This window comes from Heteronotia binoei, chromosome 21, assembly GCF_032191835.1.
Source record: "Heteronotia binoei isolate CCM8104 ecotype False Entrance Well chromosome 21, APGP_CSIRO_Hbin_v1, whole genome shotgun sequence".
Lineage (NCBI taxonomy): Eukaryota > Metazoa > Chordata > Lepidosauria > Squamata > Gekkonidae > Heteronotia > Heteronotia binoei.
This window is the reverse complement of record NC_083243.1, coordinates 133,330,527-133,346,429: the sequence shown is the minus strand read 5'-3', so window position 1 is coordinate 133,346,429 and position 15,903 is coordinate 133,330,527. Positions and strand designations below refer to the sequence as shown.

The 15,903-nt window shown below is 35.7% G+C and overlaps 1 protein-coding gene across 1 annotated transcript in view; it reads right to left on the bottom strand.

The window, feature by feature from the left end:
• Window positions 1-15,903, bottom strand: part of ELP4 (elongator acetyltransferase complex subunit 4) — a 419,611-nt gene that overhangs the window by 178,146 nt on the left and 225,562 nt on the right. The window contains exon 9 of the mRNA XM_060262939.1: window positions 12,368-12,474. Within this exon, the coding sequence (XP_060118922.1) occupies window positions 12,368-12,474 (107 nt within the window). The remainder of the gene's footprint in view (window positions 1-12,367; window positions 12,475-15,903) is intronic.

The window sequence follows — 15,903 nt, the reverse complement described above, 5'->3', positions numbered from 1 at the left end:
GATACAACAGGGGTGTAACATGGAGGCAGGCAATGGTAAGCCACCTCTAAACGTCTCTTGCCTTAAAAACCCTATGAAGTCACCATAAATCTGCTGTGACTTGACAGCAACAACAACTAATATTAAGAGAAACCTACTTAACTGAAACCAGTTCTATTACTGGTAACCAAAACAACAAATTTTATCCACAAAACTGTTGTAGGGTATACAGTTTTGACACCATCATAAAAATTCTCAAAATATGCAGTTCACAACATGTCAAAAGCTGAGTTCTCTGGCTAAGGTAGCAAATCATAAAGAAGTAGCCTCTAATAGGTCTACTCAGCATAAAACACAATTACCAGCCTCATCTGAGACTGCCTCTTATACTTGCACATTATGTATTTATCCAGATTACACTTTATATAATAGTGGTAAAGTAAAACTTATACAATTATAACAAGAGTAAGTATCAGTAAAACAATATAAAATGTTAGTAGTAAAATGCAAGCAATGCCTGAAAATAAACATCGACCCTGATAGCACAATTCACAGCAGCAGACAGAAAACACAACATAGCAGCATAAAAATGATTAAAAACACAGTTTGCGTTCAGTGGCACCTTTAGGACCAACACAGTTTTATTCAAGATATGGGCTTTTGTGTGCACACACACTTCCTCAGATACATTGAAATGGAAGGTAACAATTCATTGATATATGTAGAGGGCGAACAGCAAACCAGCCCACAACTCAATGATGATGTTTTAACAGATGCAAAAATTAAACAGGAATAATAAGTTAAGTTTACATGCTCACCATTTGTTTGGGGTTACTGGGAAAACACAATAAATATGTCAAAATGGGAGACTGTGTAAAAGTATTCTTCTTAGTTGTGGAATGCTAAGAACAATCAACTGAGACCCTGCCTCCACATTCCACTTGTCTTCTCCGAAGCATGGAGGTAATTAACAGCATCTTTTTCTTTGAGGTGGAGTAGAACAAAGAATGTTGTGCATTGTATAAGTGCTTTTACATGGTGACTGTTTGCAAGTGGATTTTGCTACACAGTAAAAATCCAGCTGCAAAGTGCATTATGCAGTGTGTGTGAATGCCCCCTATGTCTCCTCTGTCACCAGATCAGAGAAATACATTCCAATATTCATTGCATTATATTACAATCACTATTCCAAAATACTATTTTAAAAGAAATTCACTAAAATAAACAGGATGTATAGTCCTTCTTGGCGAGAATACATATGTAAGGACTGAATAAGTTTAGCATATGCAGTGAGACAAGAAACAAACATCCTTGTTAATTCCTGGGGAGGTTTTTGTTCCGAGTGTTGTAATAGTTTGTAATTCATCAATTTATCTTTCTATCTGTTCCTGACATTTCTTTGCAATAAACAGCTATTTTAAAGTGTGCTGAGGATATGAGTGTGCACATTAAAGTTCATACCGTGATTAAAACTTTGTTGGTCTTAAAGGTGCCACTGAACTCAGTCTTCGTTCTACTGCTTCAGACCAACACAGCTGCCCATCTGGAGCTATTAAATGTCACTATGAGGACAGATCTAATGTCACTATGAGGACAGACAGAACAAGGCATTACAATTAACAGCAAATATTGTTAAACCACCAAGGTTTTACCTGATCTCTGACAGAATAAACACCAGGTGAACCACTGGGTGAGGGCATTCTATAAACAGGGCACACAAAAAAGGCTCTGTCTCTTGTTGCCATCCATCTTAATTCAGAAGGTGAGGGCACAGAGCAAGGTAGATCTGTTGATGTATGGTTATATGGAAGCATGAAATATTCTGGTTCTATATCATTTGGGGCTTTAAAGGAATGAACCAGAATTCTGAATTGTGCCTAGAAACAAATTGGCAGCCAGTAAAGCACTTATAAAACTTGAATGATACAGTCTCTATAGCCTGCCATAGTTAATAATTTTGTTGCCACATTCTGTAAGGTAATTCCATGTTGATCACATTACAGTAGTCTAACCTGATCAGAGTGCTGTTAACTGTGGCCAAATCCTGTATGTTAAGAAAAGGCTGTAACTGATGTACCAGTTAAAGTTGATAAAAGGTGCTGCATACCACAGAAGAAGACCTGAGCCTCTGTTTGTAGGCACATTAATCCCTCATGCTGCAGATTCCTAGTGGCTGCCTTTAGTCCTGTCTCTGCCAGCACTTCCCACCACCACTTAGCTGGGTGGCACGGGGAAAATTTGGGAGGAATGAGGGGTGATTGGCAGCATCTCAATGCCATTACATCACTTCTGACACAACCCGGAAGTTATGTAATCACATCTGGCTGCAGCATGCACCAAAGAATTTGGGGTGAATGCTATGGCATCATTGTTAAAATGATGACAACACTTCTGGGTTATGTCAAAAGTCATCACCACATCACCAGTGAGGCCTCCTTTGATAGACCGTCTCCTACTGGTTGCCATCCTTTGGCTGGAAACCCTAAAGTCCACTCATGGCTGAGAGCGTCTGTTTGTGGCTTCATGGTAGAATTATGTACTTGTAGGTCTCATGCTAACACTTGATTGATGCTTGCATTATTTTTTTAAATAAATAAATCTTTATTAAAAACAAAGATCTTTGACTTACAAATTTATTTATTTATATGAAGAGCATAAAATTATATCATTCAATAGCACTGCAAAAAAATAGTCCAAAGACTTGCATTATTTTTGAGGCATGACATTATATAGCTGGATACAGATCATGTTATGTGCCACACACATCTTTAGCAGTTCAGGTAAAAAGAACTGCTGCCCAAAAGGCACATTTGCTTCATCCTTTCATTCTCTGGGCATCAGGCCTCCAACACCAGCTGCTAGAGTATAGGTAGCAGTATCTGCTCTAAACCTGTAGCTCTTCAGAATGCACACAAACAGATAGACAATGTGGAGTGATAGTTACAGTGTCAGACTGGAATTAAAATAATCCAGATTCAATCTGAAGCAATCACACACTTTCAAACCAACACGTTTCATTAGATTGTTGTGAGGATAAAAAAATGGTGTAGGAAAAGTACTATACATACTTTCCAGAGTCTTTGCAGGAAAAGAATGTGATAAAATTTAACAGAAAAAAAAATGGATATAATTAGAAAACCAATGCTATCTCCATGAACAGATACCCAAGAAGTTCACCAAGTTAAGCACTCCATAATTTACCTATGCAACACTTTAAATCCAATTATGATAACCAACAACAAATACTATTAGGAAAAACCAAACTACATGGAAAGTAGAATTTAGGTGCATTAAAGTAAGATAAAAATCCTAACCTAGAATAGACTGTATACTATCTAGAAGTTCCAAATACCATTCTGGAATATTGACCCACAAGAGGCCAAGATCTTTTTGCAACTTATTCCCCAGGTGGCTAACAATTAACAAATAAATAAAAATAACCATAAAGTAACTGTAACTATATGAAATCTGATAATCCTGGTGGCAGTAAGAAATCAGCCAGTCAAACAGTATAATTAAAACAAAAATGTAATATAAGAAAGGGATAATCAAGAAAAGTTTGGGAAAATATATGTGTTTTCACTTGTGTCACATAGCAAGGGGCCAGGAAGGGCCTTCTACTGGTTGCCACCACTCTAGTAAGGGTCTGTATGGGAGGGCCCAGAGCACTCACCCAACACCTATTAGGAAGTACCTTTTTTAACTGCGACCAAAGAGATGTGAGGACCCAGGAAGATTAACAGCAAGAAGTTTATTAAAAGTGCTCTAGAACAACAAGTTGGTAGTAAAACGTTTAGCGCACAGTGAATATAGAAAATAGTAAAGGTTTGTATAAAGAAATAAAAGCCCTGATGTGACTAACTAGACGTTACCTTCTTCTAATGTCAAAGACTCACCACCCTATTTTGGTGAGGGTTCTCTTCCCAGTGGCGCAGAGTGATAAAGCAGCAGTACTGTGATCTGAACTCTCTGCTCATGACCTGAGTTCGATTCCGGCAGAAGCTGGAATCAGGTAGCCGGCCCAAGGCTGACTCAGCCTTCCGAGGTCAGTAAAATGAGGACCCAGTTGCTGAGGGGAAAGTGTAAATGACTGGGGAAGGCAATGGCAAATCATCCCATAAAAAGTCTGCTATGAAAACGTTGTGAAAGCAAAATCACCCCAGCGTCGGAAACGACTGGTGCTTGCACAGGGGATCTTTCCTTTCCTTTTCCTCTCTTCGAAGTTGCAACCTGCCCCTTGTCTCCTCTGCTTTTTGCAATCGCAATTGAACCTCTTGCTAATGCTATCCGTAATACCAATATTATTGCTGGTATCCCTATTAGAAAGAAACAAATTAAGGTGTCTTTGTTTGCAGATGACCTAGTGCTTTTTGTTACAAAACCTAAGACTTCTTTACCAGCTGTCTTTGATTTATTATCTGTATTTTCTTCTATATCGGGTCTTCGAGTAAACCCATCTAAAACCATTCTTTATCCCATCACAATTTCAGATGCTCTCCAAGATTCCATCTACTCAAATTATCACTTCAAAAAAATGGATAGATATTGGACATATTTGGGGATCAATATACCTTTAAAATTGGGAGATATTTTTAAAGTCAATCATCATTTATTGATTAAGGACATTCTTACTATGCAAAAGAATAAAAATTCTTCACTCATTCCCTGGAACGAAAAAATTCAGATTATTAAATCTTTTATTTTTCCCAAATTTCTGTTTTTATTTCGAGCCATTCCTATTCTTATTCCTGAGGATTTATTTGTGGGTTGGCGTCGTTCGTTCTTAAGATACATTTGGAACAAGGGCTTATCTAGAATAGGGTATGCAACTCTTATTCGTTCTAAATCCTCAGGTGGTCTGGCTCTTCCGGATCTGCATAAATTTTATGAAGCTGCCATTTTAGGAGGCCTTGTCAGATACCATGATGCTGATTTAAATTCAGGCTGGAAGGTCCTAGAAGATACCTATCTAAATAACAAATCGTTTCAATCTACATTATGGGAATTTCCAAAGAAGAGACCTCCTAATATCTCCTCCAACCTTTTCCTTAAAGCTATTTTTCAGATTTGGGCAAACGCCGCCTCTCTTTAGCCCCTCCTATGTCTCCACTATCTCATTTTATGGCTGTTCCTTGGTTTCAACCGGGGTTTTTTTACAAGTCTTTTCCAATTTGGAAAAAATATAATCTTTATAGGTTTGTGGATATTTTGTCCAATGGAAAAGTGCTCGACAAAAAATCTTTAGAAGAGAAAACTGGTGGGACAAAAATCCCATGGTTTGAATACTTGCAAACTAACAACTTGGTGACATCACTCTCAAAGAAATACAATTTCAATCAACCTCTTACTTTCTTTGAATCCTTGCTACAATCTCCTTTTTTAAAGCGGAAGGGACTGATTTCATTTATCTATAAGGGTTTGCTAGACATTGATGCTGTTGATTTGTTATCCTATCAAGAAATTTGGCAAAGGAATAGTTCAATTAATTTTCAGGAGGATGTTTGGCAACAAATCTGGTCATCTCCTTCGTTTGTTTCAAAATCATTGAATATACAATTACAAACTCAAAAAATTTTGTTCCGGTGGTATTTAACACCTCAGAGATTAAGCCATATGGCGATAAATCAATCCTCCAAATGTTGGAAAAATTGTGGAGAGGTGGGCACATTTATACACTGCTGGTGGTCTTGCCTGAGGGTGCAGTTGTTTTGGGCAGTAATTGTGGCAAAAATCAAGGATATCACGGGCTATAGTTTACCCTTAAGATTGGAACTCATTTTGCTTGACTGTTGGAAAGGTATTTCTATTACTTCTCTCAATAAATCCCTGATATCCCTGTTACTAGCTGCTGCTAAAATGGTGTTAGCCCAATTTTGGAAATCTCCCAATATTCCTCCAGTTAAAGCCTGGTATGCTAAAATCTGGGAGGTTTATGCTATGGACAAGATAGCAGATAGTTTATGCAATATAAATAATTCAGAAGGTAAAGATTCTCTGATGTACAAGTGGCTTCCATTTCTTAAATTTTCTTTTAGTTCTGTAGATCAGATGCGTACATGTATTCCTGGTAGATATTATGACATTATTAATTTGATGTAATTAACATATGGACAGAGTATTTATTTTTTAATTCAGCTGCCAAGTATGTATGTATGTGTGAATGTATGTATGTGTTGTTTTGTTTGTATTTTGTGTATATATATATATATTTTGTTTTCTGCTGGTATGCTATGCTTACACACAAAGAATGATTGCAGATACAGTCATTGATTGCTTTATTTGTATGTTTACTAAATTCAATAAAAAAGTTTTTGGACCCCCCCCCCCCCCCCCAAAAAAAAAGAAGAAGAAGTTGCAACCTACCTCTAGCTCAGCCTTTTCCAGAAAGAATCACACTCTCTCTGTCTGCAGCCTCTCCAGAGAGAACAACCCTGTCTGCAGTTTGGCCTTTTTATGCTTTCCTTCCACATCCCACCCCTTTGGGCCAGTTTTCCCTCCAAAACTGCTTTCACCCAATCAGAGGGACAGAAGGGATCCTGGGAGCTGTAGGTAGGGTTGCCAATCTTCAGGTGGAGGCAGGGGATCCTTCAGGGCCCTCCCCCTGCTTCAGGGCCATCAGAAAGAGCGAGGGGGGGAGGGAAATGTGTGCCTGGCACTCCATTATTCCCTATGGAGACCAGTTCCCATAGGGTATAATGGAGAATTGATTCATGGCTATCTGGGACTCAGGGGGTGCTTTTTGAGGTAGAGGCACCAGATTTGCAGCACAGCATCCAGTGCCTCTTCTCAAAACACCCCCTCAAGTTTCAAAAAGATTGGACCAGTGGGTCCAATTCTATGAGCCCCAAAAGAAGGTCCCCCTATTCTTCATTATTTCAAATGGAGGGAAGGCATTTAAAAGGTGTGTGGTCCCTTAAATTTGATGGCCAGAACTCCCTTTGGAGTTCAATTATGCTTGTCACAGTCTTGCTCTTGGCTCTACCCCAATGTCTCCTTCCATCCCTAAAGTCTCCTTGCTCCACCCACAAAGTCCCCAGATATTTCTTGAATTGGACCTTGCAACCCTGGCTGTAGGCCCTGTAGCTACTCCTACACCGGCTTCTCTGGAGTCTGTAGGCCTAGGATCATAACAACTTGATACAGAAAACTTAATAAACTCAGCACCATCCAAATGGCTAGAAGGAAGGCTTTCTAAAGTTGAACAGCCATACAGAAAAGGCCCTGTCTCTTGTATCCGCCTGGTTTACCTGCTTTCCCAGCAAAAGGGCTTGATCCAACAGAACTTCCAGGCCCTTAACTGATCTATTAGTAATAATGCTGAGGTGAGTAGTAAAACTTCAAGAATCTCAGCCTTCCCCACCAGGAAAACTTCTGTCTTAACATGATGACTAGGCATAAAGTGACCAAACTAGTCACTAAGTATGCTGTTGAAATCTGACAATCAACATATTGTCTGTTGGAAGTTCATGAGTAAGATAATTATAAAAACTGACCTTCCAATCACTGGCACATGGGTCAATGAAGCAGGGTCAGGCTAGCCAAGGTTTAGACGTGTTACACAGATGACAGAAAGTATCCCCAGCTATGATAGGTACCTAAATTTTCATGACAAGGCATGATGAAAAATGACAACTCTTTTTTTTTATCTGCCCTCCACTAACTTTCAACATGAAGCGGTCAAGGGAAGCAAAATAACCTTCTTGCTGGCTCCTCTTTTCTATCTGCATCCTCTCTGGCTTCTCTGTACTGAGTATAAAGTGCATGTTAATTCAGCCATCTTGTAATGCACATTCTAAACTGCATTTATGGTTCTGTATTCCTGTACCAGTATTGCAACAATGGCAGTTGTAGTAATTATCATGTCTACCGATGAAAGATAGAATGATAAGGCACACATATATGAAGTAGTTTTACCAGCTGAAATAAAATAAACATTACATGTTTAATAGTGCAATCCTAAACAAAGTTATACCTTTCTCTGTCCAGTGACTTCAACAGACTTTCTATGCTTAGTGATTTCACAAGGGTGCAACTCTGCTTAGGACTACACCGTAAAGTACGGTACTTATTCATTATTGGAAAGATGTATATTTCTACTCCATCCAGTTTCCAAGTAAGTGAAAATACTTCCAACTGGAAAAAGCAGGCAGAAATCATTATCTTGCTTTAGATCTAGAATTCTATATGATAAGCATATAAATCAGTCTCTTGAGTCTTTCTTCCAGCTGTTTTGAGAAACCAGGTAGTGATGTTTGCTAGCTAAACTTAGATGAAACATGTGAAACAAAAAGTAAACAGGCCTAAAGATGCCTAAGGGAAAGTCAGCAAGATGGCAATTTCAATCATTTGGAATAATACTAAGCCAGCCCTGGGCTTTCCTCAGAATGGAAACATCTCACCATTACCGCCACATTTCAGCAAATCAGAATGCAGAAGAAAAGAACTCTTATATAATCAGAACTTTACTCAGCATTTAAGTGTAAAATAATGAAGAAATTCCTTTTTTGAGAAACCAATATTGAAAAGAAAAAATAGTTCCCTTAAGGTTCTCGTTTTAATATTTCTGTTCAAATGGTTTGCAGTGATGAAGAATTAGCTATATACTAGAGAGGAATGACATGTAGGCAAAAATTCGTTACTTCAAGGTTCGCTAGATATAATTGATATTTCAAACACGTCTGCCAGAAAATTTCATTATGATAACCAGCATGTCATATTATTTGACTGAAAAAGCAAAAGAGAACTGCCACCCAACATCATATAGAGTACTAGGTGATCACTGTCAGAAAAGAAGAACTCGCCTATATTGTAGTGATACAGCACCACAAAATGTTTTTAAAATCTTAAATTGTAATTATGTTTTATTGGTTTTTACTGGTTTTAACTTGTGAATGAATGCTGTTAGCTGCCCTGAATCCACTTGCGGAGAGCACGGGATAGAAATTTAAAGTAATAAATAATACATAAATAAAAATATTTGAAATATTTAAATAACTTACCTAATCAGTACATTTAGTATGTATCTGGTCATGTAGCCATCTTTAACTCAATCATCAGAAAATCAAAGGCAAATTGGCATGACTCAACCCAAACTTTAATGCCGCATGATTGTGCCGTGTAAGCTTGTTTTTTGTGATGGCTGCCGTGGTTTTAGCAGAGAGATTAATGACTGGGCCTAAGCTGGCCTCCAAACCTTGCCCTGCTGATGCCTCAAGCTCTTTGAAGTCTGACCATCGTACCTGGCAAAACAACAGTGGGAACTAGGCTGGTGTCAGATCTAATCAAGTTGCCTGCCTCAGTATAGCTAACTATGGGGTACACTAATTGGCCCAGTTGCGGATTATACCTTTTGCTACAGATTCAGGACAATAATTTAGTCAAATGATGGTTTTTATCTCCTTCTAATTAAGATTCCGAAGTAGGAAGAAATAGGATTAGGCAAGCTAACTTCAAAATTGTGTGTCTTTTAAAGTGATATGAACTGAGGGTTTCTCTACTATTTTTACACATGTACATTGCTATAAAATATCAGACAATTTGGTTTGTACAATAATTCTGTCATTTCCACAAGAGACAAAGTATATATATATATATTGGTACTATGTACTGGACATATACAAAGTATATCTTTATGATATCTTTATAATAAAATCATCTTCCTTGTATAACAGTATAAACTGTGCTTCCTTTTCTCACTGTCTAAAAACATAAAACTGTTTATATGTCTCTATTGTATACAGGGAAGATAAGTCCAATACATAAATGTTTTGGTACTATGTATTGGACTCTGGATAGTGACTATCCATAGTCCAATACATAGTACCAAAACATATACTTTCCCTGCAAACAGCATAAACTTGAAGCACTATTTTTGGATTGATTAAAATGTACTTAAGTGCTTTACATAATTCAATTCTATTATTTGCTTATCAATAATACACGCTATTTGTATATAAGCATAGTGACAAAATAGGTAGAAAAACCAGGAGAGAAGAGGAACTCATTCAGTGCACTTATTACAATGCTGTTACCTGAAAAATAACACTCAAGTGATGCAAATGTAACACATCAATTTGTTTCAAAACTCCTCTGAATTCTTACATTTAGATACTCATCTGTTTTTTAAAGACAATTTGCTTTCACTATGACGATATGAGAATACTGTAGTGTGCTACAGTACTCCTACTACTCCGTATTCATAATTTTATTCAAGAATATTTTGTGTTTTCCAGTGTTTTTGTAAATGACATACATTTGGGTTAAAATCCATGCCATTTGCTATTTATAATTTTTAATGTAAGTACCCAAAATGATGTTCTTTTTTCTTCACTGAATTTTTAAATTTAATATTTTTGACTTTATGATAAAATCCTCTTCCTTGTATAGAAGTATAAACTGTGCTTCCTTTTCTCACTGTCTAAAAACATAAAACTGTTTATATGTCTCTATTATATACAGGGAAGATGATCTTAACTAGAAAAATGTTGAGGATTATCAGGACAATGCTGTACATTCAAAGAATACTGACTTGGTTTATCATGCAACAGCTTTCTCTCCAGCAAGAATGGAAATAGATATACAAAGGGCACATTAAGGAGGGCTGAAATTATTCAAGTAGATCATCTATGAAATTCTACAATTTTTTTTCCCAATGGGTCCCTAATACTGATAAATAAAATGTCTTTATTCCTAAACTATATAAATTCTTTAGAGTGGGGCCACTGGGCACTTTGCACCACCGAACACTGATAATCAGAATTTTTATGGACAGAGGAAATCATCTGATTCCAGCTTCCTCTTTAAAAAATCAATTTAGTAGTGTAGTAATTTATTGCAGTAGAAGAATATCCTGCAAGCTTGCCTGTATGAATGAAAACAATGACATTTCTGCATTTTAAACCTTAGCATGAATATTAAAGTTCTTTACTAGTGATTCAGAAGATGAATTGCCTTTTGATGAAGTGAAATTATGTTAAAATGAACTATACTACTATAGTGTTTAGTTCCATTAAATGCATTATTTTCTAAGAACTAAAAATCCCACAAAGGAATCACTTTCTGATAAAAGGAGAAAAAAAATGATACAACAATCTTTATCATGTATTTGGCTTTAAGTGGCTTTTAAAAGGAGCATCTCCAGTTGAGAAACTTCAAGTACTCATGCAGTGATGACCGGGCTGAAAAACTGGCTTCTTGATTAACTATTAACTACTTTCAAAAGGACTAGATAATTAAGGACATTGATGACCATTATTAGAAGGAGGCACTTTAATTTGTCACTAGATAGGTTCTTTTCAACAATTTATAGGTTAGTGCAACTTGTCATTGTGGAGAGGGAGAGAGAGAGAGCACCCTTAAGTTACCTTATCAAGTGGCCAGCTAAAGAGGGCAGAGGGTCAAACAAGGGCCAAAGTGGTCACTTAAGGGTGAAATCCCAAACACCAAAGCAGTGCCAAGCCACATTGATCATCATTTGATGATGAAGTAAAAAATATGCTAATATATTGCTGGCAATTCTTCCTTTTATGGTTTCAGGCAGTTAAGACAAGTGGCCTGCTTAACAGCTTTTCATTTGAAATGAGATTAAACTGAATGATTTGTCAGGCTGCTTGGCTATTTTATGTCTTTGTTTAAAAGCTGCAGAGACTGTACTGATTACTATCCCACCTCCCCAAAAAAATCTCTTATTTTTTTCTCAGGATTTACTTGGTTTATATATATCAACTCTAAATAAATATATCAGCTCTATGTGCTTATTAGTTCGATTTCATTTGCTCTTTATCACAATTTAAATGAATTAATCTTTCATATTGTTGCTGGCTACCCAGAGACCTGGTTAAAGTTCAGAGAAAAAAAGTTCACATTATGTAAAGAAAGAAAAGAAAGAAAACCAGCATAAATGATACTGTGTTTAAATAATAAACGTGACTTAAAGGTGTTTCCAATAATGTAAAGAAAATAATTTTTGAATACTGATAAGGACATTTATCCCTTATACCATTTCAATTTTGCACATCACACACTAAAAAAAATCAACTGAAGTAATAACACGTAGACACTTTCCAACTTACTAACACAAGTAAAATCAAGTCATTAACATTTAATTAAAAATAAGTCCTGACATTGTTAGAAAAAAGTATGTCATGCATAGTTATTGAAAGCTGTGGCATATTCTTTATTCATCCATTTTAAAATATTTTATTCTTAACACTCCATTTGTATTGTAAAAATTGGTTTGTTATTCATTATAAAAACGCTTTATAAAACAATTCCAAGCACATAAACCCAGCTTTAAAAATTATGCAGAATCTTGATGCAAATTAAATGTAGTTAAACATTTAAGAAAGAATTCTATTTTTCTTCCATAACCATATTTTAAAAAACTTACCTCAATAACAAACAGCTTCCTTTTCAATTTAAAAGCAAGGTCCTTCATATCTGACACATTACAGTTCAAGCTATTAAGCGAAGGAACCCGATGTATATGAATCAAACCTTGTGAAAAGGAAAAGTAATGGAGGACAAAATTAAGAAAATGCTGATATCCAGATGCGTAAATTAATGTCTTACAGCAGAATTCAGTATATTTACACACACTCATCCTCCCCTTTTTAAACTGGAGCTTACGACCAGGAGCAATGAAGCAAGCAGTGCGATTATACTCAAGTAATCAAGCAGAATAAGGTAAACAGAAATCCTTGTGCGAGGAAAACTAATTGCACTTTGGTACAGAGGTACAGATGTAAAGAGGGATCTTAATACTTGTCAAAACTACAGCCAGTTTGTGTGTGATTTTCTCTTGTATTTACAGTAAGCAAATATGGCTATCACCTTGCATGCTGCCCACGGCACCACTGAGTGATCTTTATTTTATTAAATGCACCAGTAAGCAGCCAGCAAAGCAGGGCTCATGGGTTACTGATAACAAGTGAAGTTCTAATGAAAATTATTCTGTTTTGCATCTTGATGACTTTTTAAAAACTCTTATGGGAAACAGAACTGTTGTGTGATAAGTTTTAACTGCTCTATATGCACAACACAAATTATTTTCTGCACGCAAGACTTCCAATGAGCTTGCTGAAATTTTACAACAATACTAGGCACACTGCAAGCTCTGCATTCTGTCAGCTGAGTCTCAGGCTGATTTCTTCTGACAAGGTTGCTGGATGGTTTCTACTACACAGCTTAATATAGTTCTTGAACAACCCAAGGTTCATTTTCCACAGTAGAGAAATATTTTAGAAGACTTCATAATTAAAGCTTGCATGAATCATTCAACAAATCCAAAGAAGCTAAAAAAATACTGGACTATTCAAATTGTGTTTTTGGAAGCAATACTAGTTTTGTGAACATTCTTCTCAGATGTAAAGTAACAATTGATGTTTCAGAAGAGAAATTAGGGGATTTGTGTACATATTGTAACATAAAATCAGCATTTTGAAATGATTCAAACACTTTTTAAATTGTCTAAAATATGCCAATTTGAATTTCTGAATGCTAGAATATAATTTTTGTAAAACACAATGTAAGAGCAATATATAGGTCACATGTAATTTCAGTTATATAACATTCAAAACATTGGCCCCAATCTACCTAAAGTTAGTCCTGACTACTGCAAATTGACACTAACGTAACAAATTTTTCACAGCTATCTTAAATCCCATTAGTTTCAGTGGTACTCTCACAACCAGCTTCTACTGTATGGAAGCCATTATTTGAAAGCAAGTTACAATGATTTAAAATGAAGTTTGGTTCCATGTAATAGTTCAAGCTATAATTTGTGTGTGAATGATACTGCATATACAGCTAGAACAACCTTTGATTTTTTTTTCTCTGTGGTGGCTTCTGCTCCCAAAGAGACAAGCCACTGTTTAGCTTTGAAAGCAGCTTGCCTCTTCAGAGGAGGGATTACTGGAAAGAAAGTGCTGCCAGAATACCTGTGCATTATTTCTTTTTATCACAATCACTATGTTTAGAATTGCATAAACAGGCAATATAAATGTGATCATCTCAATAAAATAAAGCCTATTTCTTGGATAAGGTTTCCATATACTCAAGATTTCTTTACTTATTAGTATTAGACCATAATTTGTCTGACATCTGTCCATGGCAAACAACTGTCCCTATTGTACTTTTGAGGAGCTCCGAAAATAGAATGCTGTTAGTGTACTTAATCACTACATAGTTAGATCACATCATTGAATGTTTCAGTGTTATAGTTATCCATAGTAAAATACAAATCCTACCCACTGTGAGATTATTAAGCAAAGTATTCTTACTAAACATTCATTCATTCATCTTCACTGGCATACTGACAGTCATATATAAAACATTGTACCATAGAAATTAAGGTCTGATTTCATATAGACTGAGTACACTCAGAAACAATACCTTCTAAAATTTGGACTTTTATGGATTTCTAAAAGAATTTAGCAGCATATAAAACAGTGCTGAGGGAATTAAATCTAATATTCCATACAGGTTAAGTACAATGAAACACAATACTATCTAAAATTTTGAACTTTAAGAACTTCTGTAAGAACTTTGGCAACAGCACAGGTGATCTCAGGGGCCAGATCGTTTAAAAGAAATTGACATTTCAACTTAAACAAGAAAAATGTGTTCTGGTCAGTTTATGAGTGCACAGTACCTAAGAAGTCAATGCAGGACAGTTTAAATGAATGCAACAGGTTGACAAACAATGTGTGTGCATGTGCTAAGGCAAGTAACCTTCCTCTGAGAAAAGGGGCTTTAATTTAATTCATTATTGTCTTTATTTTCTTCAGTGAAATATCAAAGGTGGCACATTTCCTATTAAACAGTTGAAAACTGTACACTGAATAAAGTACTTTATTAAATTAGAAAACAAATAGTGCAAAAGTTATGGCTTTTATCTTGGAAACCACCTCTTTTTACTTCTTTATAGAACTTTTAGAACACAAAAACACATTCCTCAAGTATTCATATAATTCTCCGGAAGTTTAAAAACAAGCTCTTAAACAGTGGAGGAACTTACACACAGAGAAAAGGCAGATGGTTAGCACAGAAAGGAAGATAATTTTAAAAACAAAACTACAATGCCAAAAAATATTATGAAAGATGTTTATTATTATAAGTATCCCCACCATTATTAAAAAGAGATATCTAGAAATATCATAGCTGACACTATCAGTGCTACATGGGGCAGTATGAATGGGGGAAAATAGCAAATTCTTTTTTTCCAGTAGCTTTTATTCTCTAATTTTGTCCATATACAAGTGTTCACTGAGAGAAAATTATTTGCACATATTATTTACTGATTTAACAAAGTACTGCCTTAACCTTGCTAACACGAAGTTCCAGAGCACTATCCAATTTGTATTTCCATATCTAATGCAGAACAACATTTCCATATTCTTACAACTTTTACAGCAGAGCTTAAACAAATAGCAGTCTTTATACTGGAGGTTTCCATGGAATTACAGTAGTGCTACAATAATAATAGTAGTAATTTATGCACATTCAAGCCACTACTCTGAATTAGTCAAAACTGTCATTCAGAGCTTAGCCTCTTACTAAGTTTTAAACTTTAACAAATTGTATAGTAAGAGCTTTTAAAAAAAGAACCTGTAAAAAAGGATCCATATTAAAAATGTAAAGCATTTTAATCACCTATTAAAATAGTTGTATAGAAAATGTTTCTACAGCAAGTCTTAACATATACAATTTAAATTTTATTTTAGCATGATCTTTAAACGTTTGTCTTAATTAAAATCAAGGAACTTAATTAGTAATTTTTAGATGGAAGCTTTCAACAATGTTGTATCATTTAGCTATTTGTTTACTGAAATATATTACTGTTCACTATTTATAATCTGACAGTTCAAAACTATTGATTTAATAACAACTGCAGTTCACTGGTCAGACTATTGCCAAACCTGCTCT